Raw genomic sequence first — 25,692 nt, 5'->3', positions numbered from 1 at the left:
ATTTCTTTCGAGGCACGAGTCGCTGATGAGCTTTCAGCATAGGCCACTCAGAGGGCTCACATTCCAGCAGTAAGCCTATCTCATTGACCCCCCACCCAACACCCTAAAAAAAGACAGGACCATCAGCGGTATGATGGCCCTCCCCTTTCTCCCTATCAGGCTCCTCTGGCAGCTGGGACCAGTAGATGAACAAGGATTCTGTGATTTGCCACCAGTCGTCCACAGCATCCCTGATGTGAAGGAACCTGATGGAGGACAAGTCAGTGCGAGGATTCAATCAGAAAAACAACTAAAGGAAGATTCAAGGACACAAAGAGATAAAAGTACAAGGAGAAGATCCAGAGATTGAGGTGTTTGAGGAATCTTTAAACAAGAGCAGAATCATGAGTACCTTTGGGTACCGCAGGGAGCTGAAGAAGTACGAGGAGGTGGACGAAGACGAGCTGCTGGCCACTCTGTCCTCGGAGGAGCTCCAGGAGCTGGAGAGGGAGCTGGCCACCCTCGATGACAACATCCCCATCGGCCTGAGGCAGAAAGACCAGACTGCCAAAACCCCAACGGGGAACTTTGACAGAGATGCTTTGCTGAAATACTGGGAGGACGAGAACAAGAAGCTGATGGAGGACGAGAAGATGGAGTCCAATGGAGGACAGGTGAGAGGGGACATCAATACTCTGTCTTAAAGTTTTCTATAACACACTTAAAACACCATAACTGCACGTTTTAACCACCAGGAGAGGAAACTTCACATTCCTGCTGGTCATTCTCCAAATGTAAGACAGTGTTTTCAAAACTCTAGTGCCTTAAAGGACTCGCCAACATCTGAGATTTTAGAAACTACCAAATTTACACGATCCTCTTTACAATGTTCATGTTTGTTTATAATGTTTTGGATTTAATTTTCCAAAAATAAACAGCTAACTTTCACACAGGTGCTACAGCAGCAACGGCAATTTCAAATATGGTCCCTGCTTGCACCTGCATCACATGATGATCCGAACCTCTGACAAAAATAAAAAGTTGACCAAATGTTAAATGTGATGGACTGTCTCTTCCCAGTAGGGATTATTACAATATTCGATTCGATATATTGCAGTTTCATGGTATCATGGAATTAAACGATTATTAGTTTTTAATCAGAATGAACTTTAAAGGAATGAAACTTAAGGGTCATTTTGTGTTAAATAAACGTTTTATTACTATAATTGAAACCATTTTCTTTAATGGAAATGTGGGTAAACAGTCTGCCTTTCTGGAAATAATTAAAATAAAGTTGCAATTCTGCATCCATTTGCTTTTTTTCTTCAATATCATAGATACGCAGCTTTCATGTCACAGTCTACCTTAAAACCGGTACACCGCTACAACTCTACTTCTCAGCAAATTTAAAGTTACTGCATGTTGATTTTAACAGAATTGAACTGAAGCCTGGAACAAAATCAATCGGTGAACTTGTAGAAACATGTAGAAATACTCTGTAAAAGAACAAGAACATTGAAATATACTTAAAGTACCAAAGGCAACAGTGTTTGTGCAGAATGGCCCATTTCAGAATATTTATATTATATTACAGGATTTTCACTGATGGATAAATGTGTTCATCACATAAATGTTACAGCTAATGAAGGTGGAGTGTATTTAAATTACTCTATAAACTGCCAGAGGGCTTAATTCTTAAAAATACATTGTAGTTTATTTGTAGACTGTATTTTGTATTAATAATCTGAATGTGTCGACATGAAAGGCTCAGTCGGCAGCTTTTATGAAAATGACTTTCACTGTATCCTGACAGTCGTACATGAGACAGATTATCGGTGAAAAAATCAGGTTCCTCTGACTCCTCCAAGTGCTCTAATGGTATTTTCAAGAATCCACTATGCCTGAACGAAAACAACCAATCAGAGCAGGGAGGAGTCTCCAACGCAGTGTCAATCACTGCTCGTGCACATGCAGTGAAGCTCCCCTCCCCCATACATGCTCTCACTCAGTCAAGTTTAACACAGTGGCGAAACACAACCACCAGCAATAAAAAAAACTGCCCATTCCTCCATTGCCAACATCAGCGTACACGACAAAGACAAGTAAACACATCAAGACTGACGACTGACTGAAGACTCTCTCCTTCTGAAAGTATAACTTGTTTTAATCACATGACTATTATGACGTGCAAAATTCAGATGGAGGGCAGGAGGTGATAAATCCTAATACTGAGGAAAGTGACTACATATAATGGTTGGATGAACCCGCAGGCAGCAGGTATTGTCAAAAATTGAAACTCATGTTGGAAGTGATCCATACAAACAATGAAAAGTGTAATTTTTTCCACAGCTTGAATGATTTGTTTGGTGTCAACACTATTGTTGTTACAGATGACCTCATCTTCCAGACCTCCTCACATTACTTACATTACCCAGCGAGCAGATAAAAGCATACAAGAGTCTAGTAACTGTAACTATTTTGTGTGCAGTCTGGTCGATGACTGAAGCAACTACGATCTTTTTTTTTGGCTGGGTGAGTAAATGTGCTTAAGTGTACCTGTCTTTTGTGTTTCCACTCTGCTGTCAGGCTACATTACTAGCTAACGTTAACTTCATTTAATGTTTTCTACCTACAAAGTCAACTGTGCGTAGAGGTCTGGTGAAAGTCCATAAAAAAATCTGGCTTGTTGCTAAAAACAAGGAGAAATTGTCACAGCACACTATAATGCACCTGTTTATATCTGACTTTGAAATTAGTTGACTCCGCTCCTCCAGACTAAACATGGAGGTTTTTGATTGACGTTTGCCGCTCTTTCTTAGTGCCTTTTTAATTTCTTAAGTTTCTCCCCTTTACGTCCTGCTATTTTTCGGGACTTAAAGTGGCCTTTGTTTGTTTTTTTCCAGTTTGACAAGAACACCTGTAAACAACACAAATCGGAGGCATTTGTGCAATGTTGGTAGTCTTTGCCGCCAGGTCTCCGGACAGCGCATATGCAAAGACGTGACGTCACATACAAAGAAGCGAGTGAGAGCATGCACAGGAAATAGGACTGCCTTAGAGACTCCTCCCTCCTCCTCATTACATGCATTGTGTCTTTTAAAAATACAATAATAATACGGTTTCTGCTCATTACATGCATACAGTCTTTTTCAAAATAAATGCGGGTGAAACATTGTTTGGTTTTAATTCCTTCAGTTTAGGCAACAAAACCTTTGGAGTGAGAACTGAGATGAAACAACGCGTGCAGTATTTTAAGTAATGAATCAATCAGTGACGAGACAAGACAGCCTCAGTCTGACAAAGTAAGACTTGTCCGGATCAACACCCTGACAGCAGGTTTGGAAAAAAACAAAAAATCAGAAAACAGATTCAGTTTCAGTTTGGGATTAAAGGAGCACTCTAACAATTTTACACATGATGATCAGTTTACCCATCACGTTGAGTCCTGTTTAGCCTGTGAAAACATTTGTTTGGTGTCTTCTGTGGCCCTGCAGCAGAAAATAACCCAGACGACCTCGCAGTGATGTCATCAGGTTTGGCTTGTAGAATACAAATGTATAATAGAAGTTCTGCGTCACAAACTGGAGGTGTGGAGTTTGATTCACAGTCGAAAGTTTTTGTCCAGTTGCATTGTTGGAAATGTAGGTTTCAGTGTTTCTGGAGCTTGGCCCATACTATGGACTAAAAGTGACAAATATTTTGGTCTCCGTTGCCTCAATTCTTTCTGAAATTTGAATTTTTTTCTACTTGTCTCTCAAAAGTCCTTCACCTTGATGAAAGTTCAATCATATCACTGCAATACAAATGTAATGCTAGAAATACAGTCATACTGTATTTGTGCATGTTTGGCCACAATGAGATGAGTTTTTGACATGAAGCCTTTTGCTTTGGGACCAAAATGTCCTCACATATTGTGTTGTCCTTTTAATTTCAGATGCATGCTCAGTGTGTGTTCAGATATAAACTCACTGGTGTGATATATATAATGATGTAGAAAGTGTCACATGTATCCAGTTCACTAAAATGTGTTGGTGGAAAACAGTCTAAAAATACAGACTGTCGGAGAAATGCCAGCTCTAATGACTGTCTGCCAGCGTTGGAGAGGGTTCCTAATTAAAAGTCGGAGGCTGGAGAATGTCAGGGTTCGACCTAATTTTCTGTCCTGTTGTCGTGTGCAGGAAGGACGTCAAGATAAGAGCAGAGGGGAGCGAGTGACAGTGACCACCAGCGATGCCAGTAAAACTGTGGACAGCGACAGGAGGAAGTTTTCACAGAAGGGGAAGAAAGTTCAGAGTGTCTACAACAAAAATGATGTGAAGGAAGATGAGGCGGAAAAGAAAGATGAGTGTAAAAAGGAGGCTCTGATCAGGATTAAATGTCCTCAGAAAAACGGTCTGTCAAAAGGCACGAGGAGTGAATCGAGGAGGAGTGAAATGACAGAACAAAACCTGAATGCAACCTCTGACAGAGCAAGCGGGAACCCGATTGTAATTGATGAAACTCTGGAGCAGATCCGGAGTGACGATCCCACCATGAGAGAAGTCAACCTTAACAACATCGAAGACATTTCCCAAGAAACCTTGCTTCGTTTTGCCGAGGCCTTGTGCACAAACACTCACGTCCACATGTTCAGCCTCGCCAACACCCACGCCGATGATCGGGTTGCCTTCGCCATCTCTAAGATGCTCCGTGAGAACCGCTTCATCAGGAACCTGAACATTGAGTCCAACTTTGTGTCTGGTCAGGGTATCCTGGCTCTGCTGGCAGCGCTTCAGCATAACAGGACACTGGTGGAGCTTCGCTTCCACAACCAGAGGCACATTTGCGGGGGTAAGGTAGAGATGGAGATGGTCCAGCTGCTGAGGGAAAACACAACTTTGCTCAAGCTTGGTTACCAGTTCGACCTCCCGGGTCCGAGAATGACAGCGACCAGCATCCTGACACGCAACCAGGACCAAGAACGACAGAGGAGGCTCCAACAGAGGAAGGAGCAGAGTCCTCCAGAGGTGTCAGGACAAGGTCCTGGTTCATCTGCAGAAAACAGACCACAGAAGAAGCCCTCACAATCTTCTAAGACTGTTGAAAATCAGATCAGAAATCCCCCTGCTCCTCCTCCTCCTCCCCCTCCTCCATCTTTAAATCCACCAACGAGGAAGATCTCTGAAATGGTCAAACAGCATGAAAGTTCAAACAGCACGAACATTCAGTCAAACCAAAAAAAGCCAAAGTCAAAGAAGCTCAAGAACGGGGCCAATGAAAAGGAGAGTGCAGATATTCTCAAAGACCTGAAGAACGCCTTGAAGCCGTCACTGCAGAAGAGACGAGACGAACCATCACGTCTTCCACCACCACAGAGGTCAAGCCGCGATGACCTGATGGCGGCAATTCGTGGGAGCAGCATTGGGTCCTTAAAAAGGGTAAGACTTCCTGTGAGCAGAATTTGACTTGACACTCAAGACTTGAGTGAGGAATTTTGTTTTTCTTGAGTGAAAGCATCACAGACATAATTTAGCCTCCAAAAGCCATTAGACCCCCTCAGCGTGAACGCCCGCTGTCACCAGATGACAGCCTCTGTCATTCCTCGACTCTCTGACAGGTTATAAATAGTTTGACTTCTTCACTGCTGTTTGATAAGACTGATGGCTGCTGGGAGGAGAGCAGATGAGAGTGTTGTTCAGATTCCCACCGAGTTTAGAGAGCTTTGAACACAATGTTGTAGCTCCAACATGTTTTTAAAGGACAGTGACGTACAAACAGGACAAAACGCACGATGCTGGGAGCAAAATTAGTTTCATGAGTAGCTTTCATGAAGTTAATCTGGACAGCAAACAACCAAAGTCAAATAAAATGATCTGATCCTACCAACACAATGTGACTTCAGTGGGCATAGTGCCATGAAAAGAAGCGGTTTTTAATAAAGACATTGCTGCTTTCCACCGGGGATAGCGCCACAAAAAGCAATTGTTTTAAACTGCTACATTACTGTGTTTCCACCAGGGATAGTCCCATGAAAAGCAGTTATTTTTTTACCAAGACATTGATGCTTCTCTGCTGGGATAGTGCCACCATATCAGGTATTCAAAGCCAAAAAATGATGTTTTTTCCAACCATAACCAAGTAGTTTTTGTGCCTAAACATAACCACACATTAACTGCAATGTTGAGATGTAAAGTTGCTTGCAACGTATCTGCTACATAAAAACAAAAGAAAAATAAATGTAACGTATCCATGGATTGCAGAAACGTACAATGCCAACATTTAACCTGGAGACTAGGTTGCCAGATTAAGTTGTTTTTTTTAACCCCTAATAGTCTGCAGTGGAGTCAGAAAGTCACCAGTTGATGTTTTCTTTAATAAAAGGAAAGACAAAAGACAAACGCCAAGTGCGCTCAGTCCTGTCAGACTTGAGACAGCTTTTTAAACATTCAGTCTTAAATTGCAGCTCAACGTGTGATGTTTGTCGTTTCAGGTGGATCTGTCAGAGGGCTGAACTCACCTGCTGATCACACCTCAACTTTTCTCACTTTGTATTGAAACATTTCATTTTTATTTAACACTAAAAATGTCACTTTGTAACGGTATCTTATTTAAATTGTCACACGGCGTAGCAGCAGACTGCATTTCTGTATGTTTCAGACGTTGTTGTTGTATTTTGTTACTGTGTGAAACTGACTGTGAATACTGATGTGTAGAGAAATAAAGTTTATGTTCTGACTCTGCTTACGTTTATGTTATAAAAACATATGAAAGGATTTTTAACAGCTCTTTATTGATCACATAAGTGTCTATTCTTCAGATTTATTTGGACTCAGGATCAGAATAACATACTTAAAGATGTGGCCTTCAGGTCCTCCTGGGACATTTGTACACTGATACCACATGCACTCTTTTTTTGTTTTTCGTCCAATGCATTGTTCCACAACAGGTGTTTTTTTTTTTCCAAACCACGGTCTAAATTTTTTGTTGAAACATCGAATTAATTGCTTACCTGGGTTTATGAAGATTAGTAATTAAGTTGTTCTCTTTAGATTTCTGTTATTAAACTGATGGTCATATATATTATGTAATATTTACTATTAGTTTTGTTTTCTTTGCAGCTGTCTTTGTCGACTGCTTTGAAGTGGAACTTGTGAGTCTAGATTTTTTGCTTGCGTCTTTGATTTTGTGACAGCAGGGGTACAGACAGGAGGCGAGGAGGATTGTGCACACTTGCCAATCAGGAGGCCTCGTTCAGAGAGCTTATTACAAACAGTCTTTTTATAACACGTGACTTTTTTTTTTTTAAAAGATATCATTACAGGTCATACAACAGCTTCATATGTTGGGCGTCCTGAGAGGAGGATCAGCTCTTTGTGTTCTGTAATAAAGACCACTCACAGAGGGATTAAACTCCACCACACACTCACACAGAGAGATGTTATGTGAGCTGACTGCAGCAGCTGCAGCTCACTATCAAAACACACACACACACACACACACACACACACACACACACACACACAGAGTATACGTATACTACAGATGATTATTTTTTTTTCATGTACGGAAAAAGGCAAACTGAAATGAAAAGTCAAAAGCTGTACTCGTCCAACTCCTCTGCTGTAACAGCATACTTCTAAATCTAATGAGAACTTGTTTGCAGTCATACGACTATTATGACTGTCTGATGAAATTCAGATCGGGGGCAGGAGGTGATAAATCCATATCCTTCCAATCACAAATCGGAAATAGAGGAAAGTGACATAAACGGGCTGAATGAACCTGCAGGCAGCACAGTGGCGTTTCCTGGGCTTGAGGACATTCAGGGCTTCACCTGGACCTCTGTCGGGGGTCCAGAGGGTACATGCAGTGCCGCCCATGGCATAGGCAGTATAGGCAAATGCTAAAGTCGGCGTCATCCGTAGGGGGCGTCACGAATGGGGGAAGAAAAAGGAATCAAAATGTTTATCTTTTACTATTTTTTACTAAAACTACTACTACTGTTATTTTGAAATATGACATAAGGCCACAACAACATAACTTTTAAAAAAGGTGAAGTCCGCACACTGTTATAGCTCCTCAAATGTTTATTGTAAGGATCAAAGTTTTGATCAACATAGATCTTCATCTTCCTGACGAAGATTTATGTTGATCGAAACGTTCATTAACTCTGAGAAGAGTTTAATAGAAGTTCTCCAATTCTGGGAACTGCCCATTGGTTCGACAGCCCATTGGTCCGACCATATTAAACTCACTGTTCCAAAATCATCATGATGCCCTGTGGTTAAGGTCTGGTTAGGTTTAGGCACAAAAACCACTTGGTTAGGGTCAGGAAAAGATCATGGTGTGGGTTAAAATGAAAAAGAAAGTGACAAACACATAAGCCGTGAGCCTGCTCCGCCTCAAGCCGGTCGCGGTGCACCATACGCCCGCCGCGAGCCGTTCAGCACTGCGGACAGTCGGACTAATGGGATGTCGAACCAATGACATGGACCCCCAGTTCTAACATTAGCTTGACTCCTAGTGTTATGTCTTGTACTAGTAGGCACGTTATGACTCTGGTTCTGTCAGTGTATACATGCCTTTAGGGTGACTGTTGTAATGTTATTTTAACAGTTTTTAATAATGGCACGTGACCATATTTAACTCCGGAAATAACATTGGATGTAAGGAAAGTTTAATAGCAGTTCTCTAGTTCTAACGTTAGCTTGACTCCTAGCATAATGTGTTGTGCTGGTAGTCATGTTATGACTTTATGTTTTGCTTTGTTGCTTTGATATAATAGCTAATAAACATACTGTTCATGAATGGATCCAGGAGGTTGTTGAGCAGAAGAGAGCCACATGACCTCTTCACCCTGGAAACCTGGAAAGGAGACAGGCTACACAAACACACAAAGAGCAAAACTCACCATTCAAACAGGCAGGATAAAATAAGACATCATGGGCCGTGGGCCAAGAGAGCTTTAGGGCTCTGCGACATGAATTCAGAGGTTGGACATGAGAAAGTGTTACCACCAACACAAACAAGATCTTTATCTGGCTTGGAAAAAGAGCAGTTAGTTGGAATACTCATCACAGGTAGTGACTGCACAATAAGGATATTAAAAACAAGGTCTGAAGCAATCAAAGACTAGACGTCTAACTGACAGTTAAGATGAAGAGATGAGTTTCCAGTTTAGATTCAAAGGTCGTAACAGTCTGATATCAAAAGGGAGGTTAGTGGGGGCATGATAGGGAGAGGCCTGCTGACTTCTCTTTGACTCCTGGGACATACAGGAGCATTTTATTCTAGCACGCAATGAAACTAAAAATAATGGTTTTCTTTTATATTCAGAGAAACTTATTTTTTCCACCTTTTTTAGCAGTGAGCAGAAGTTTTGCGATCACCTCTGTCCGTCCTTCTGTTTGTCCATCCATCCACGTCCGTCTGTGTCTTGTTGGGTTTGTTTGCTAACATATCTCAGAATAATAACTGGACTGGCTCAAAATTTAGTGCGCACATTTATGCTACAGAGAGAAAAAAACATTAATTTAATTGAATACAAAGCTTTTCTGTTAGCATTTGTTTACGCCATACATATGACATGAGCAGAGTTTCTCACCACGAGTATGAGGCGTGGCAGACATTTCCAAGCAGCCAAGCCATGTTTCAGCTGTTAAGAAGACTGTCGGCAGCAACAAAAGCAGGTATTTTTTACTGAGAGTTCGGATGTTTCCAGCTGTGTTTGTGGTGACAAAAGTGGGTATTTTTTTAACAAGAGCTCAGGATGTTTCCAGCTGTGTTGGCAGTAATAAAAGCAGGTATTTTTTTTAAAAGACATTTTTTTGAGGTATTTTGGCCTTTAATCAACTGGACAGACATGTGTGAAAGGGGGAGTGACGTGAGAGTTTGGGATATCTCCAGCCATGTTTGCAGCAACAAAGCAAGTATTTTTAATGAGAGTTCAGGGCATTTTCCAGCTGTGTCGGCAGCAACAAAAGCAGGTATTTTTTTACTGATTTCGGATGTTTCCAGCTGTGATTGCGGTGACAAAAGTGGGTATTTTTTTAACAAGAGCTCAGGGTGTTTCCAGCTGTGTTGGCAGCAATAAAAGCAGGTATTTTTTTTAAAAAGATATTTTTTTGAGGTATTTTAGCCTTTAATCAACTGGACAGACATGTGTGAAAGGGGGAGAGAGAGGGGAAGTGACATGCAGGAAATGGCCACAGACTGGAGTCGAGCCCGGGCCCCTGCGGCAGCAGCCTTGTACATGGGGTGCCTGCTCTACCACTAAGTCACTGACGACCCAAAAGCAGATATTTTTAATGAGAGTTTGGGGTGTTTGCAGCTGTATTTGCAGTGACAAAGGTGTTGTTTTTTTTCATACCGAGAGTTTGGGCCATTTCTTGCCATGTTTGCAGCAAAATTGGGTATTTTTAATTAGAGTTTGGGATGTTTCCAGCTTTGTCGGCAGCAACAAAAGCAGGTTTTTTTGGGGGCATTTTTTGCCTTTAATGGACAGAACAGTTAAGTGTGAGAGGGGATGAGAGGGGATGACATGCAGCAAAGGGCCACAGGCTGGACTCAAACCCGGGCCGGTGCAGCAACAGCCTTGTACATGGGGCGCCTGCTCTACCACTAAACCACCGACGCCCCAAAAGCAGGTATTTTTTATCGGGAGATTGGGACATTTCCAGCTGTGTTTGTAGCTAACTGATATTCAACACAACAAGTTTTCATACATGCATCTATGCACACAACAGACAGATCAGTGATGTGTGATTTGATCCGATATCAGCTGGCAGAGAATCAGTAGCGTTTTAGATCTGTCGTCTATGAATCACTTTCTAATCTGGTCTACACACACACACACACACACACACACACACACACACACACACACACAGAGTCACTGAAGTTCACCAAACAGCTGTTCAAAGTAAATATGGACTCTCCTCAGGGAGGACAGTGTAACTGTGTGACCCCTCATTACAACACTAAACATCTTTAACAAAATGCCACCTAAATGTTAGACTCAAGTTTAATTGGAGGAAAATCGTCCACTTGTGAAGTGTTGACAGACACCGCAGCATGTCTGTCTGAGGAGACGGCCCAGCTGCCCACTCAGAAGCACTGTACTCACTGTATCACTCATTAAAACACGAGTTCTTCTAATATACATTTGTCCTGCTGAAGCGCTCTGTCTGCAGAGCTGGGGAACAGTTGTTTGTCTTCAGTCTGAATCTTGAATAAAAACTAAAGACGAGGAGCTACAGTCATGTTAGCAGCTCTGTGAGGACGTGCTGATGTTTAGCAGGTAAAGTGTTTACCATATTATGACACCTGCACACTGTAAAGTTTTTAAAGTCATTAGACTGCTGTAACTGATCACATTACGTGAGTGTCTCATAATGAGGTATCCTGGAGTTGCTGAATTTGCATGTCACAAGTGATTGGCAACGGGGGGTCACACGTGCAACTGATCCAAGTTTGTGCACTGATTTGCAATGAAAAACTAAGAAAAACAACAGAATGTGAGGGATAGTGTGGCTGGGGAGACAAGGGCTGCAAGGATTGTCTGATCTGCTAGCTGACGCTCTGTTACAGGTGTCATGGCTCCTCCCTCTGACACTGGCTTAACGTTGTTGCTGCTGTCATGGCAGGTCAAAACAAAAATTTTACACTACAGGATTTGGACTCACAGTTTAACCTCATTAATATCTTTTGGGGGTCTGCAACTTATCAGCACATTCACTGATTAATTATCCATAACTGATTCTTCTAATCAGGGTCGCGAGGGTAGAGCCGACCCCAGCTGACACTGGGTGAGAGGTGCGATACATCCTGGACAACCATTCTAACCAATCTTAAGTCACCAACTGACCTGCATGTCTTTGGACTGCGGGAGGACACAGAGAACCAGGAGAGAACCCACGCTGACACAGAGAGCATTCAAACTTCACAGCCTGCCTCCCATCTTTGAAAAGACCCCCGTATTGTCGCTCAGGAACGAGCACTGATTTGCCTGAGGTTAGCGTAGTGAAAACTTGTTTAGCACAGCATTAATTAATGCATTAGCATGCTGACATTTGCTAATTAGCACTAAAAACAGTGTAGCTGAAGCTGATGATACGAATGTCAGTAGTTTTGCAGGTATTTACGTATACCATAAAACTTCAATTAAAAGCAAAGCACCAAACAAACACCAAGTCCCTTTTACAAGCCTGGTGTGGCTACACACTGACAAATAAAGGCCTGTCTCAATTAGAGGCCTGGTCTTCACGTTACGTTGTGCTACTTTACCATCATTTGCAGCAATATTTTTTTCTATAAGAAACTGCCATTGCACTGTATTTCGAATTCAAATTGGTTCTTGACTGAGCTTTAAATATAAATATGTTACCCAACCAGTACATGATTAGGGTTCAATATCTTCAGATATGTAACTCTTAGAGCTTTTAAATTCGGTCAAGGCACAGACAAAATGTTGTACAACAGATCCAAATGATTAAAAAGCATCAGCAGATGAGAAATGTTATGGCTGTAGGAGCAATATGTGTAGAAGATATAGAACACTTAAAATGGTTTCCTGTCAGATGTTTTTTAAGGTTTTAAAACATGACAAAATTCCCCGAAATTCTCAAAAATCTAAAATCTAACTTGACACAGAGCGACCCTGTAATAATCTGTATGAAGCTTCACTACGGGTCGTTCGCCAAACCTGAAATGCTGGCACACTGTTTCCACAAGGATTTAAATAAAAAATACAAATAAACTCCTGAATCTCAAACCAAACAGTCCGATGAAGGACTGAGTTTAACGTCTCTGAAGCACCAGATGCAGAAACACTGACAAAAAACAGGAGCCAAAATTCTCTGTAAATATTAACATTTATTTAAGTATACAATTTAGTATTCTCATCACCCCCCCACCCCTCCCAACCCTTTTCACAGGTTCGCTGTCAGTATCTCGGCTTCTCGATGCAGCATTAAGCCTCGCTGGAGGACGGTAAAAACTCTTTAACATCAACAGTTAAAACGAGCGTCGGTTATTTCTTTATCTCCGCGTACGGACGGAGGATCACAGGCATCGCCAAACCCACAAGCTGCTTGCAAATGCCACATTTGGTTCATTATTTGCTTTTTTTATTATTGTTCTCCACGAGGAGACATTACAGTCGCATTGCATAAAATTATAGTTTGTTAACTGGTGGACGGAAGAGGATGAGTGATGTCTTTATCTTTTCTCTGTGCATGATGTGATAGTTGAAATACCGAGCGGAGCGCTGCTGCTGATTCCTCCTGCAGGAAATAACGGAATGATGTCACAACAAAAACAACCAACCAGACATTAAGAACAAAACTATCATTTCACAAATGCCACAGTGTGTGTGTGTGCAGACATGTTTCTGTATTAAGCCAAAGAAAGTGAAACATCGTCAGTCATGCTCTGTATTTCCATTTAAAAAGGTCACAACATTGCAGAACCTTTTCAAAGTGTCCGTCGTCACTGTGACCTGCCTGAAAACAAAATTAAAATGTACTCGACAAACACACACCTGAAAAACACAAAACTGAACTATCGTATAAACTGTGTGTGCAAATAAACGGCTTTAACTTCATAAAAAATAAAAGTCGAGAATCAACGTGAGGCTGCCGCCGCATTTTGGTCAAAAAGGATTTATGAAAAAATAACACGACTAAACTACAATTTATTAGGAAACTCGAGAGGTACGAAAAAAGAAGCACGGTAAGAAAATAGTGTTATCTGGCGTTTAGAGCGACCGCTGTCAAACACAAAGAGGATCCTGCCTGTTTGGTCGCACGTACGTCTCCCTTTTCCCGAGGAATGAAAACACAAAGAAATGAACACAAAACAATATTTCCCACGGAGCACATGAAGTTCAGATTCCTCAGTGGAGCAGCCTAGTGTTTATATTATTGATTATTGATATGAAATGTATCCGGATGTGTCTCCACATGGTGCTGATGGTTAAGTGCTTTCTAATGACAGGAAATCCCGGGGAAAGTCTCTTTAACGATGAGGATGTGTGACGAATGTAACAGATTTAACAGATGAGGTATTGCACAGATTAATTATAATTATCATTAAAAAAAAAAAAAACAAAGCAAAAAAAGGCAAAAATAAATATACAGCCAATTCTTACAACATTTACATTACAATTTTAGTCAGATGCTGGAAGATTTTTAGAGGATATTTTAGTGTCAGCGGTAGGTGCAGGTGGGGTGGTGGGGTCAAGGAGAGATCTTCACTAGTCGTCCCACTCGTCATCGTCTTCGAAGTCCTCGTCTTCGTCGTCATCCTCGTCTTCGTCTGGAAAACAAAAACACATTTAAAGAGAAATCCAGAGACTAAATCTTTTCATTCATTGACTCACGAGTCTGAAGCTACAGGGTGAAGGTAAAAGATAAGACTGAAGAATAGGAGTTCTGCTGTAAAGGAAAAGTTTGATGCTTCTCAGAGTTAGCAGAGAGGGTTGATACCACTCTCACGTCTGTCCGTTAAACATGAAGCTACAGCCGGCAGCTCGCTAACTTAGCTTAGCACAAAGACTAGAAACAGGCGGAAAGAGCCCGACTCTGTCCAAACTTTACACAATTCACCCAACAGCACCTCAAAGGCAAAAACAACTATTTGCCATTTCACTGGCCGTTATGAGTCTGACTATTTCTTGGATTTAAGGAGTTGCCAGGCAACAAGCAGACACAGAGGAAGTTACTGCTTGAATGACAAATATAAGGACAGTACTGATAGTCTCAGCTCTCCATCAGAAGGTGATGCACTTCCTCAGTTGATGACTATTTCCTTAAACTCCAGACTTAAATATACATATGCCGCAACATTTCACATCTAACTGGGTGAATTAAGCGTTCATTTTAAAACAAACCAGAGTGGATGATTGTTGAGCAGTGGAAAGTAGGGCTGCTCGATTATGGAAAAAAACATAATCACAATTATGCGGCGCACGTGATGACTGACATTGCTTACAGGACGGCATGTCATTTCTGTCTCTACGTGGTCGCGTTTACAATTCTCCTCTGCTCTCTGTATAGCGCACGGCCATTTTCCACACGCTGTTGTGCGTTTGATTTGCAACACGAGACAACGAAAGTAAACTGACAAGAAGCGCATAATCGTTTTATGTCGATTATTTTGTTTTCATAATCGCTGAAAGTCGTAATCTAGATTAAAATTAATCGAGCAGCCATAGTGGAAAGGCGGACCAAGATGGTTTCTGTGAGTTTTATTTTGTTTCCATCGACTTTGAATGAAGTGTGTTGTATGATGATAGAATTACTGTTTATTTAAATGGAGTCTGGTGGGTTTGGTCAAAGTGATTTTGGGGCTGTCTCTGGTGAAACCAAAAGGATCTGATTCTTCAGCACAGAGGTTGTTCTCTGTAGGGATCCTTTCCATAATATTGTCAGACATTTGTAACAATAGTCTGAGCCTGTCAGTGGCAAAAACAAACACTGTAAGTGGACAGAAACTGACAGTGCTCATGCCACATATAAGTTAGTTACCTGAGGAATGGATGGCTTTGCTCCTCTTCTGCATCACTTCCATGAGAGCGCCGACAATGCCCGCAGTGGGAGCCGACGTTGGAGGGCCGGACTCTGGATGATCCGGCACCTGAAGACACACAAACAGATCCGCTCCAGTTTAATAAAAGGTACAAATCAGATGTTCCTTTGATCATAAAAAGCATTACGGATTTTTGTGTCGGCAATAATAAAACATTTTGCCGCCTAAACTTCTATTGATCTGATTTTACATAAGACAGCAAACAACATCAAAGACTTTGCTTTGTTACTTAATTTTTACCTGTTTTCGTAAGCCTAGAATTGTTTACATTTGGCAAAGATGTGCCATAAAAAGTCATACCGAATGAACCGTTAGCAGTTCTTATTTGCACTGTAACCATGGATGTAAAACAAAACCACTGGATTCATTTTGATTCTGATAAATCTCTAAATGTTGTAGGGAGCGCCTTATTTCTTTGAACTTGAAGGGGATTTATGAATATTAATCTTTAATGGACATCAGAGGTATTTATATCACAGAAAACTGTATGTCACACTGAATCTAAAAATATGAGTATCATGTCTGTGTGATTAGATTTGACCGAGTTATGACTCAAAGAAAGGAGCGATGTGATTGTCGTACGGTCTTGAGCTGGATTCCCTGTCGGATCTGGTCCAGCAGGGCGTCTCGTCCCACGCCGGAGGACGGCGCTCGGTTGTTCTGCTCCACCTTCTTCAGCTGAGTTCCTCCTCTGATCTGCTCCAGCAGCGCCGACTTTCCACCGGGGCTCGGCGAGTGAGGAGAGTCTCCGCCTCCACTGACACCGTCCAGCTCTGGAGGGGGAGGGGGGCCAGGAGGAGGAGGTGGAGGAGGCGGCGGAGGAGGTGGAGCAGGGGCCGAGCTGCCACCTCCACTGACTGGAGACTGCTGGGCCAATGGAGGAGGTGGAGGCGGCGGGGCCTGGGGGGAGGCAGAGGAGTGCGAGGAAGGTGGAGGAGGAGGAGGGGGAGGCTGGTGGTGGTGGTGATGGTGGGGAGGAGGAGGGGGCTGGTGACCTCCTCTGGTGGGAGGAGGTGGAGGAGGTGGAGCACCCAGAGTTCCTGGTCTGGAGGGAGGCGGAGGAGGAGGAGCTGAGGTGGGGGCTCTGGATGGAGGAGGGGGAGGCGGGGCTCCACGGCCGCCTCTGGACGGGGGAGGAGGAGGTGGTGGAGCAGAATTGTGTGGGGGCGGAGGAGGAGGAGGGGGACCGCCACGGGAAGGAGGTGGAGGGGGTGCTGCAGGGGGGGAGAGAAAAGACATGAGATCAGGTCGTATCACCACACCTGAAGATGACATCACAGAGACGTGTTAGGCCCAATCCCAATAGCCCCCCTTGTCCACTGCCCCTTAGCCCTTGTCCACTGCCCCTTAGCCCTTGTCCACTGCCCCTTAGCCCTTGGTCCTACCCCTTAGCCCCTTGTCCACTGCCCCTTAGCCCTTGTCCACTGCCCCTTAGCCCTTGGTCCTACCCCTTAGCCCTTGTCCACTGCCCCTTAGCCCTTGTCCACTACCCCTAGCCCTTGTCCACTGCCCCTTAGCCCTTGGTCCTACCCCTTAGCCCTTGTCCACTGCCCCTTAGCCCTTGTCCACTGCCCCTTAGCCCTTGTCCACTGCCCCTTAGCCCTTGGTCCTACCCCTTAGCCCTTGTCCACTGCCCCTTAGCCCTTGGTCCTACCCCTTAGCCCCTGTCCACTGCCCCTTAGCCCTTGTCCACTGCCCCTTAGCCCTTGTCCACTGCCCCTTAGCCCTTGGTCCTACCCCTTAGCCCTTGTCCACTGCCCCTTAGCCCTTGTCCACTACCCCTAGCCCTTGTCCACTGCCCCTTAGCCCTTGTCCACTGCCCCTTAGCCCTTGGCCACTGCCCCTTAGCGCTTGGTCCACTACCCCTAGCCCTTGTCCACTGCCCCTTAGCCCTTGTCCACTACCCCTAGCCCTTGTCCACTGCCCCTTAGCCCTTGTCCACTGCCCCTTAGCCCTTGTCCACTGCCCCTTAGCCCTTGTCCACTGCCCCTTAGCCCTTGGTCCTACCCCTTAGCCCTTGTCCACTGCCCCTTAGCCCTTGTCCACTACCCCTTAGCCCTTGGTCCTACCCCTTAGCCCTTGTCCACTGCCCCTTAGCCCTTGTCCACTACCCCTAGCCCTTGTCCACTGCCCCTTAGCCCTTGGTCCTACCCCTTAGCCCTTGTCCACTGCCCCTTAGCCCTTGTCCACTACCCCTTAGCCCTTGTCCACTGCCCCTTAGCCCTTGCCCACTACCCCTAGCCCTTGTCCACTACCCCTTAGCCCTTGTCCACTGCCCCTTAGCCCTTGTCCACTACCCCTAGCCCTTGTCCACTACCCCTTAGCCCTTGTCCACTACCCCTTAGCCCTTGGCCACTACCCCTTGGCCCTCAAAATGAAGCAACGAGGGGTAGGGGTAGAAATCTTTCCCTAGGTATTGGGACACCACTCACTACGTCACTGCGTCGGTTACGTTCACGCATACTTAACTATTTTAAACAGGAAGCTGCGAGCCATCTACATTTCCAACCGGCATCTACAATGGAGTCTCCAGTTGAGTTCATCCTACCGATCACGTTTGCCGCATTCATCGTGCTTTGTTTGATGAATGACAGATGACAGGGGACTTCTGCTAGCTAGCTAACCAGCTAACATTACGAGGCAGCATAGTTATACTAGCTGGCGTGTTATCGTAATGTGAAAAGTCTGAGAGGTGTACTGGGACGGGCCCTTAATGTCACTAGAAGTTTCCTCCAGTGTAACTTAAGCCACACCCACTCATGATGAGCAGTGATCACGATTTCAATATAAAAACAGAATGCACCGGTTTATTACAGCTTTTGCATTGAACAACATGTTTTCTATAAATGTTGTGTAACAGGCTTTGTGGTGCGTCTTTGGACGCCGCTGCACAAGGCAGTACATTCCTTTTTGTTTTGTGCTGGCACTATGGAAAGGTTAATAAAAGTTGCGAGCACATGAGTCTGGGTAAGAGCATGCGCCTTCTCTGTGAGCTGTAAGCAGCTGATGGACGCAACTAACAGCTCACGGGAGGTAACACTGAGTTAACGCTCTCATGATGTGTTCAATGTAATCTTGGGAAATGTAGTTTTTTAGTTTTGTATCTGAAAAACTTGAATCAATGCAGCCATCTTAAGGAGAAATGTGTTGATGTTTTTATGACAATTAATTATATGTACATTTATTTGAAATAGATATTTGAGAGGGAATCATGATGTATTGTGTATAGTAAAATTAGTTTTTCATGCTGCTTTTTTTCATGTGAAAGGTTATATCAAAGGTTGTTTCATTAATCTGTGTGACTGAATTTGTGCTTACTTGGGCTATAACAGTTCAGTTAGGTTTCTTTATAACAAAGTATCGGCCCAGAATTTCACAATAGGAGAGTTACTGATCGAGTGTATGTGAGAGTTTTTAGAGAAGAACTCGAGGAATAGTCTCTATATCCTGGAAAAAAAATTCAATCAAAGATAACTTGAAGCGAAACGAAATCGTAAACAACCACTGAAAAAGATAATATTTCAATACTGATCACACACAGATTGATTTTTAAATCACTGGGACCACATGAGAAGACCCTCCATCCATCATCGATACCACAATCTAAATCTGACCAATGGTGACACACACACACACACACACACACACACACACACACCCTTAAATTCAGATTCAGATCACTCCCCACACGTCTCTCCAGGTTAACATGAATAAAACATGGAGGAGAAGAGTCTGTCACAAAGAATAAAAGTATCTGACACAGGATAACGTTTCATCTGCGCACCTCAAACAGACTGTCTGATAGAAAAATACTGCAGAAAGGAAGGAAATGATATTTCAAGATAAAACTGAGAGGATTTTAAATCAGTTCATAAAAAAAGTTATTTTGCTTCTGTTTGAAATGATGAATACGCAGAAAAGCAAAACTGTCACACCTGCAGGAATAATACTTATTTCACGTTTGTTGTGTTTCTGTATCATTTTTCTGGGTGTTATAAACTTTTTAAACTGAATGGATCAATCCTTAACGTTTGTCTGTGAGAGGACTTAAAGATTTAAATCTAATTGTTTCTTCTCTCGTTGGTGTTTAACTTTTAACTTTAAGGGACTCTTTTCCCACAAGAGTTTAAAGACATAGTTTGACAGCTGGGGAAATACGCCTGTTCACCTTCTGGTGTAGAGTTGGATGAAAAGATCAATACCACCTTCATATCTGTCCTTTGGGCAGAAACTTCCTTCATCCCCGCTTGTTGCCTGGCAACCACTCAAATCCAAGTATTAGTCTGGCTCATAACTATCCGTAAAATGACAAATAGTTGTTTTTGCACTTGGGTTTTTGTACAGATTAAACAAAGGAGATGTAATGTGTCAGTGACGGAGCTTTAGAGGTGCCGTTGGGTGGATTTTGTGACAGTTGCACAAAGTCGGGCCACATGTTTCCCTCAGTTTACAGTCTTCGTGCTAAGCTAAGCTAACAGGCTGCTGGCTGCAGATATAAGTGGGGTAATAATCTTCTCTCATCTAAGCCTACTTTGCAAAATGTCAGACTATTCCTTTAAGATCTGTTTCAGATGCTTTTCCATTTTGTCAAAAGAAAACAAAGTGTTTGAATGGAAAACTGTAAAAAACAGAATATATTTCAGCATTAATAAACCAGATCAATAAAAATCACATGCAACATCACCTGCATTTAAACATCCATCCAAAGTGAGCAGAGCCCTACAGAGACAACTACTTGCAATGTGCCATTCTGCAACGTTCTAAAATGGTTTCGTATTTGGTCTGAAGACATTTTTAGGAGGTATGCAGACCAAGAGGGGTGATGCTGATGGCTTGGTTATTTATTCATTTGGCTCTGGGTGTTACTTGGGATGTAAATGAAGTTGAGATGAGGTTTGTAAATTTAATTTCTAAGACTGATGTTTATTTATTCATATTAATAGTTGTAAATAAGTTTGGGACAGTTGTTGACGAATTCATTTTAAATGACAGTTAAATAGTGAGAAGGAGGTGGGATTAGTCGACACTTCTTTCTCCTTTTTGAGCATGTTTGTTAATATTTTGCTTTTATTTTTTGTTTCGCTCTCAGTTAAGTTTTTTGCAACACATCAAATAATGTTTCTCCATTTCTAAATCGAATTTAACTTAAAATTCCTTCAGAACAATGTCGACCTCTGAGACGCTGTCGTGCTTGAAAGTTCTGTTGTTTTGCAGCAGAATCCTGGTGGAACGGATCAACTGTTGCAGCACTTCATTATTATTTAGGATCAGTTTGATACATCAAAGGCAGGTACCTCTGACTGTGTGTGTGTGTTTTCTCACCCTGCCTCCTCAGCTCGTTCTTGACGGCCTCCACCCCTCCCTTCTTCTCGATGAAGTCGTAAATGACCTTGGACGTCTCCCGGTCCTTCAGCTGAGCCTCAGAGATGCCACACATGTCAAACAGGTTCTTGAGTTCAGGGTCCAGGTTGTTCAGCTGCAACATCGACAACACAGACAACATTTTAAAAAACACACACAAGACTTGAAGTGTGTGTTGAGGACAAATTTAAGATGATTTGTCAGCTCAAAATACAGTTAACTGATGACTCCTGGTGGTCAAACCTCATTTGAGTATACAACAGCCTCAATGAAGTGTGACAGCTGCAACTGAAATTGCTTAGTATCAACAATCTTTGAGCCACAACTGATCAGAATTCTTGCACACTATTTCTAGGTAAGTCTGGCTGAAAGATGGCTGCAAAAAAAAAGTGCGTTTGTCCCTGGGGATGGATCATTAACTCTTTAAGTACGCACATGAAGACAACTTTTTTGCTGTCATTCGTTCAGCCTCTGTTGAAGTCTATTTGTCGTGATATGGTTTCATGTTTCAGGCTCTCTGCTCTCCATAACGCCATTCGATAGAAATATTTTGTCCACAGTACAGAAGCAGTGATTTGACTTCCTCTGCAGTGAAGATGAACTGCACAGCTTTCAGTCACAGTGTCAGTGTGACACCTGGTGGCCAACAGGAAGAACTACAAACTACCTGACCCAAACCACTCAGCTGCCTTCCATCAAATCAGTCATTAACCTGCAGCTCATTCACACCTCTGGCTCCTGTCATGCTGCAGTGCATTCTGGGACTGTCTGGTGTGTGACTGACATGTTTTCAGGATCATTCAGCATGCTCGTTCAGTCAGGTACACAGGCACAATAACGAGGCGGCGAATGGAGAGCAGTCACCCTTCTGCTCGTTAGTCCCATCAGTCTGAACACAACGTTCGTTAGTGGACAAACTCAGCGATGACACGAACCAGCTGCTACGAGAAACCAGTCGAGGTCCTGGAAACATTAGTCCAAACTAAATGAGAAAATCACAACCAGCAGGACTGTGTATATTTGGTTGAAGTATTTTGCTGGTTGAAGTAACGATTTGTTCATGAGGTAAATGAAGGGCTCTCTTGATCAAATATTGAAGGCTATTTTTCAAAATCGAAACGCTTTACAAAACTCTTCTCCAGTAAACTGTGCTTCGAGTTTCTCATCAACAGCCTCAGACACCACCCTGATGAAACCAAGATGATGCACGGAAGCTAACACTTCTCCGCACCTCGCTGTGTGTGCTCTTTAAAATGAGGAAGAAGCTATTCTGTCTTTTCAAATGTCTGGCTCCTTTGCAGTGATAATCAGAGTAAACAAAAACTGCAGAACCTCCATTACTCTTACTGGACTTGTGATGCCGTCACAGCACCCACTGAGGTCATATTAGGAGGATTTATTTTCTGCTCTGGCACCAGATCACATAACGAGGTTTCCCTTTTCGTCTGAACAAAGTGATGAGAGCTAAAATACAAAGAGGAGCTTCTTGGCAGCCAGGGCTCCCTTTGTGACAGGAATAGTGCTGGTTGGGGACCACACAGTCGTGAGTGTGTTTGCGAGTTTAAAGCCTGATAAATAAAGGCAGATCAACTTTATTTATACAACATAAGGTGGGTGGGAAGTGGGGACAGAACTGTGTCTTTTGTGCCACAACACGACACTGCAGCTTTTTATTTTTAGTGCCATGATTATTAATTAAATTAGGGCTTTTTAAATTTGTGGGGGAAGAAAAGAGGGGGTCTTTTAATGCATTTATATTTAAAATCTGTTTGTTTCTTTAAGAAAGTAGTGAACACTGCAGGCTGCAGCCTGGCTCTCTCGGGAACATTCTGCAGCTTCTGAAACGCAGCGAGATGTTTGTGAATATGAGCAGGAAGCAAAAAGAGCCTATTGTGTGATTTCATCATGCAGCCACCACACAGGTCACTATTGTGCTCCTGTGTGTGCGCGCATGTGTGTGTGTGTGTGTGTGTGTGTGTGTGTGTGTCTGTGTTAGAAGGGGGTACTCACATCAAAACCTGTGTTCGGATCCCAGCCCACGTGACCGATGTGCCTGAAGAAGACGGGACAGATATGTGGTGAGATCACACACATATAAAATATACAGAAGTACAGCAACTATTTAACATATGCACGTGGGCAACCATGTGCACATGCTAAATAGTGAGCCCACACACACACACTCACATCAGTGAGAGTGACATCAGTCAGAGAGACAGTGTGGTCATTGAGCGCTCTCAGACCTCAATGCAACATGTTTACTGTTTCAATGAAGCCGAGTGTTGCTGCTGGATCAGATGGCACAGTGCAGGTCTATGACTGCACACACACACACACACACACACACACACACACACACACACACGCAACTAAAAGTCAGGATGTCTTGCCGCTTCTATTTTTGACTTTTCGAATCTGCTGAAACAATTACTCGACTAACAAATAAGTCAAAAGACAGAGTTAACTTATTTTTATGACGGATTCATTGCTTGGGTCATTTTTTAAACAAAAAGTGCCAGTGTTTGTCCGTATAATATCTTTGGTTTTTGGAGTTTTATCCAGACAAAACAAAACATTTAAAGACAAGTGTGACTCACTGGAAGTTGCTGGGCGTGCCGATGTCGGCCTTGGTCAGCTTCTTCTTCTTGCCTTTGGTCTTCTTGTCCTTCCTGTTGAGCCCGCTGTGGCTCAGCATGTTGTTGAGGTGGTACGGCTGCTGGTGGCTGTGGGAGTTGTGGAATCGGACATTGTTGATCTCCGGGTTCTTGATGTCCACTGTGGCCATGTGCAGAGCTGGACCTGCACACATGGGGGGAGGAAGAGGGAGGTCAGGATGAAAACTTCAGGAGCTGTGGTCCATTTGGAACAGAAGAATTATACCACTGGTACATCAGAAGTATTAAAAAGTGATAAGCAGACTGCTAAGAAATGGTCTGCTCCTGTTTAAATGCTCTGAGCAGTCGATTACAACACAGCGGTTTTGTGGTGTCCATGTTATTTCTACGTTACGAGTTTGTGAACACAGTGACGTCGGAAGAACGACACCCAACTCAGGAAACTCGATCATCTGAGGAGCATGCGAATTCACCATCAAGACCCGCAGATACCCTGATCGCTGTAGTGAAGGCTGCATCCTACAGGGGATGCTGGCAGGACTTCAGGCTGATAAACTGGTTTATTCTGTGGTATGTAACTGCCCCCTCCTGACCCTCACACACTGTCATCAATATTCCCTTAGTAATCCAGGTACCTGAGGGATCAATATGGCTGCCGTAAACTCTGTCACTGAGCTTTCATGATCCATCTTTTCTAATAAAAAAATGCAGCAGCTGAGCCTCTCCCGATGGTCCGAACTGCTCCAAATTCCTCGTAATCTCCACAAACCACAGCAGCATCTGACATAAACCACTAATCCACTGCTAATCCCAGTCCAAATCCCTGGACTCCCCATGAATGCTGGATGTCTATGACCACAAGGACCAACAGGCTCGCCTCAAATCTGCCGTCTACAGTGAACCAGGACTGACACGGTGGGCGTTTCCCCGGCCAGAGCTAGACTGGATGGTTCTGTGCCGGCCTGGGCATCAGAGTTGAGTACTTTTATGGTACAGACTAGGGCTGCAACTAACGATTATTTTCGTTGTCGACTAATCTGTCGATTATTTCTTCGATAAATCATTTATCGAAAAATGTGTTAGCATGTTGAAAAATGCCGGTCCGTCTCTCCCAAACCCCAAAATTATGTCATCTAATGTCTTGTTTCATACTCACGCGAAAGGGTTTTATTTCACCGTCATGGACGAGTGTGTAAAGTTGCCAATATTTGAATGTAAGAAGCTGCAGTAAGAGTATTTTGGGGCACTTTTATAGCACTTTTTTTATGGAAAATGACTCAAACCATTAGTTGCCTACTAAAATAGTCACCGATTATTTTAATAGTCGATTAGTCATCGATTAGTCGACTAATCGTTGCAGCCCTAGTACAGACTGAAAATCTTCTGTACTAAAACTAATGCAGAATCATTTGGGACAAAGTTTTGATACGTATCTATGGACACTTTAAAAATCATACTTTTTTTTTTTTTTTTTTTTTAGACAAAAACCCCCCCAAAAAACCCAAAAGCAGCGATACAAGATATGGACAACATTTAACATCTGAGACCTTTGGCTGCATTTCTTCAATAAAACTAGAATTACCACCCAGTGTTTCTATGCCTCCACAGTCCACACACCAGTCAAGTTTCTCTTTCAGTTTGAAATTTTCAATGTCTGTCAAAACATGGATGCTTCACACACAATCTATACAATCAACGCAGTCTCAAGGTGGACACCCAAGATAAGTGTCACCAATTCAATATCTGACCGAATGTCTCCCCTTCTGTTCCTGAGATATGACGTTGACGAATGGCCAGGAAAGGGTTTTATGCAGATCATTATGATGTCACAGTGAAGCTGACCTTTGACCTTCTGGATATAAAATGTCATCACTTCACATTTTATCCTATCTGATATGTGTTTGGAAGTTTTGTTATAATTAGCATATGAATTCTTGAGTTATAGTCAAAAACATATTTTGTGAGGTCACCATCACCTTGACCTTTGGCCATCAAAATCCAATCAGTTTATTGTTGAGTAGAAGTGGGTGTTTTTGCCAAATTTGAAAGAATTCCTCCGAGCCATTCTTGAGATATCGTGTTCAAGAATGGCATGGATTAAAGGTCACAGCGACCATGACCTTTGACTCTTGACCACTAAAATCTTATCAGTTCATCCTTGAGTCCATGT

General features: G+C 43.0%; 2 protein-coding genes across 3 annotated transcripts in view; one reads left to right on the top strand and one right to left on the bottom strand.

Moving 5' to 3' along the window:
- The first annotated feature begins 373 nt into the window (after nucleotides 1-373).
- lmod2a (leiomodin 2 (cardiac) a) lies at nucleotides 374-6,723 on the top strand. The gene is made up of 3 exons (XM_049574220.1): nucleotides 374-653; nucleotides 4,158-5,396; nucleotides 6,449-6,723. The coding sequence occupies exons 1-3, from the start codon at nucleotides 384-386 to the stop codon at nucleotides 6,467-6,469; spliced, it is 1,530 nt and encodes a 509-aa protein (XP_049430177.1). The 5' UTR covers nucleotides 374-383; the 3' UTR covers nucleotides 6,470-6,723.
- A 6,155-nt stretch (nucleotides 6,724-12,878) lies between these two features.
- The window catches only part of wasla (WASP like actin nucleation promoting factor a), a 37,084-nt gene continuing 24,270 nt past the window's right edge, over nucleotides 12,879-25,692 (bottom strand). For both annotated transcript variants that reach the window (XM_049574216.1, XM_049574215.1), the window contains 6 exons: nucleotides 23,505-23,706; nucleotides 22,918-22,960; nucleotides 20,869-21,022; nucleotides 16,129-16,760; nucleotides 15,486-15,594; nucleotides 12,879-14,274 (listed from right to left, as the gene is read on the bottom strand). In XM_049574216.1, the coding sequence (XP_049430173.1) occupies nucleotides 14,213-14,274; nucleotides 15,486-15,594; nucleotides 16,129-16,760; nucleotides 20,869-21,022; nucleotides 22,918-22,960; nucleotides 23,505-23,706 (1,202 nt within the window). In that variant the 3' untranslated portion in view covers nucleotides 12,879-14,212. The remainder of the gene's footprint in view (nucleotides 14,275-15,485; nucleotides 15,595-16,128; nucleotides 16,761-20,868; nucleotides 21,023-22,917; nucleotides 22,961-23,504; nucleotides 23,707-25,692) is intronic.

Source organism: Epinephelus fuscoguttatus, linkage group LG4, assembly GCF_011397635.1.
Source record: "Epinephelus fuscoguttatus linkage group LG4, E.fuscoguttatus.final_Chr_v1".
Taxonomy (NCBI): Eukaryota; Metazoa; Chordata; class Actinopteri; order Perciformes; family Serranidae; genus Epinephelus; species Epinephelus fuscoguttatus.
Note: the sequence above shows the minus strand (reverse complement) of the source record. Positions and strands in the feature narration are given on the sequence as shown.

Coding starts and splice junctions, on each gene's coding strand:
- lmod2a (XM_049574220.1), top strand. CDS start 384: ATGAGTACCTTTGGGTACCGCAGGGAGCTGAAGAAGTACGAGGAGGTG. Junction 654..4,157: donor TGGAGTCCAATGGAGGACAG/GTGAGAGGGGAC, acceptor TGTCGTGTGCAG/GAAGGACGTCAAGATAAGAG. Junction 5,397..6,448: donor GCATTGGGTCCTTAAAAAGG/GTAAGACTTCCT, acceptor TTGTCGTTTCAG/GTGGATCTGTCAGAGGGCTG.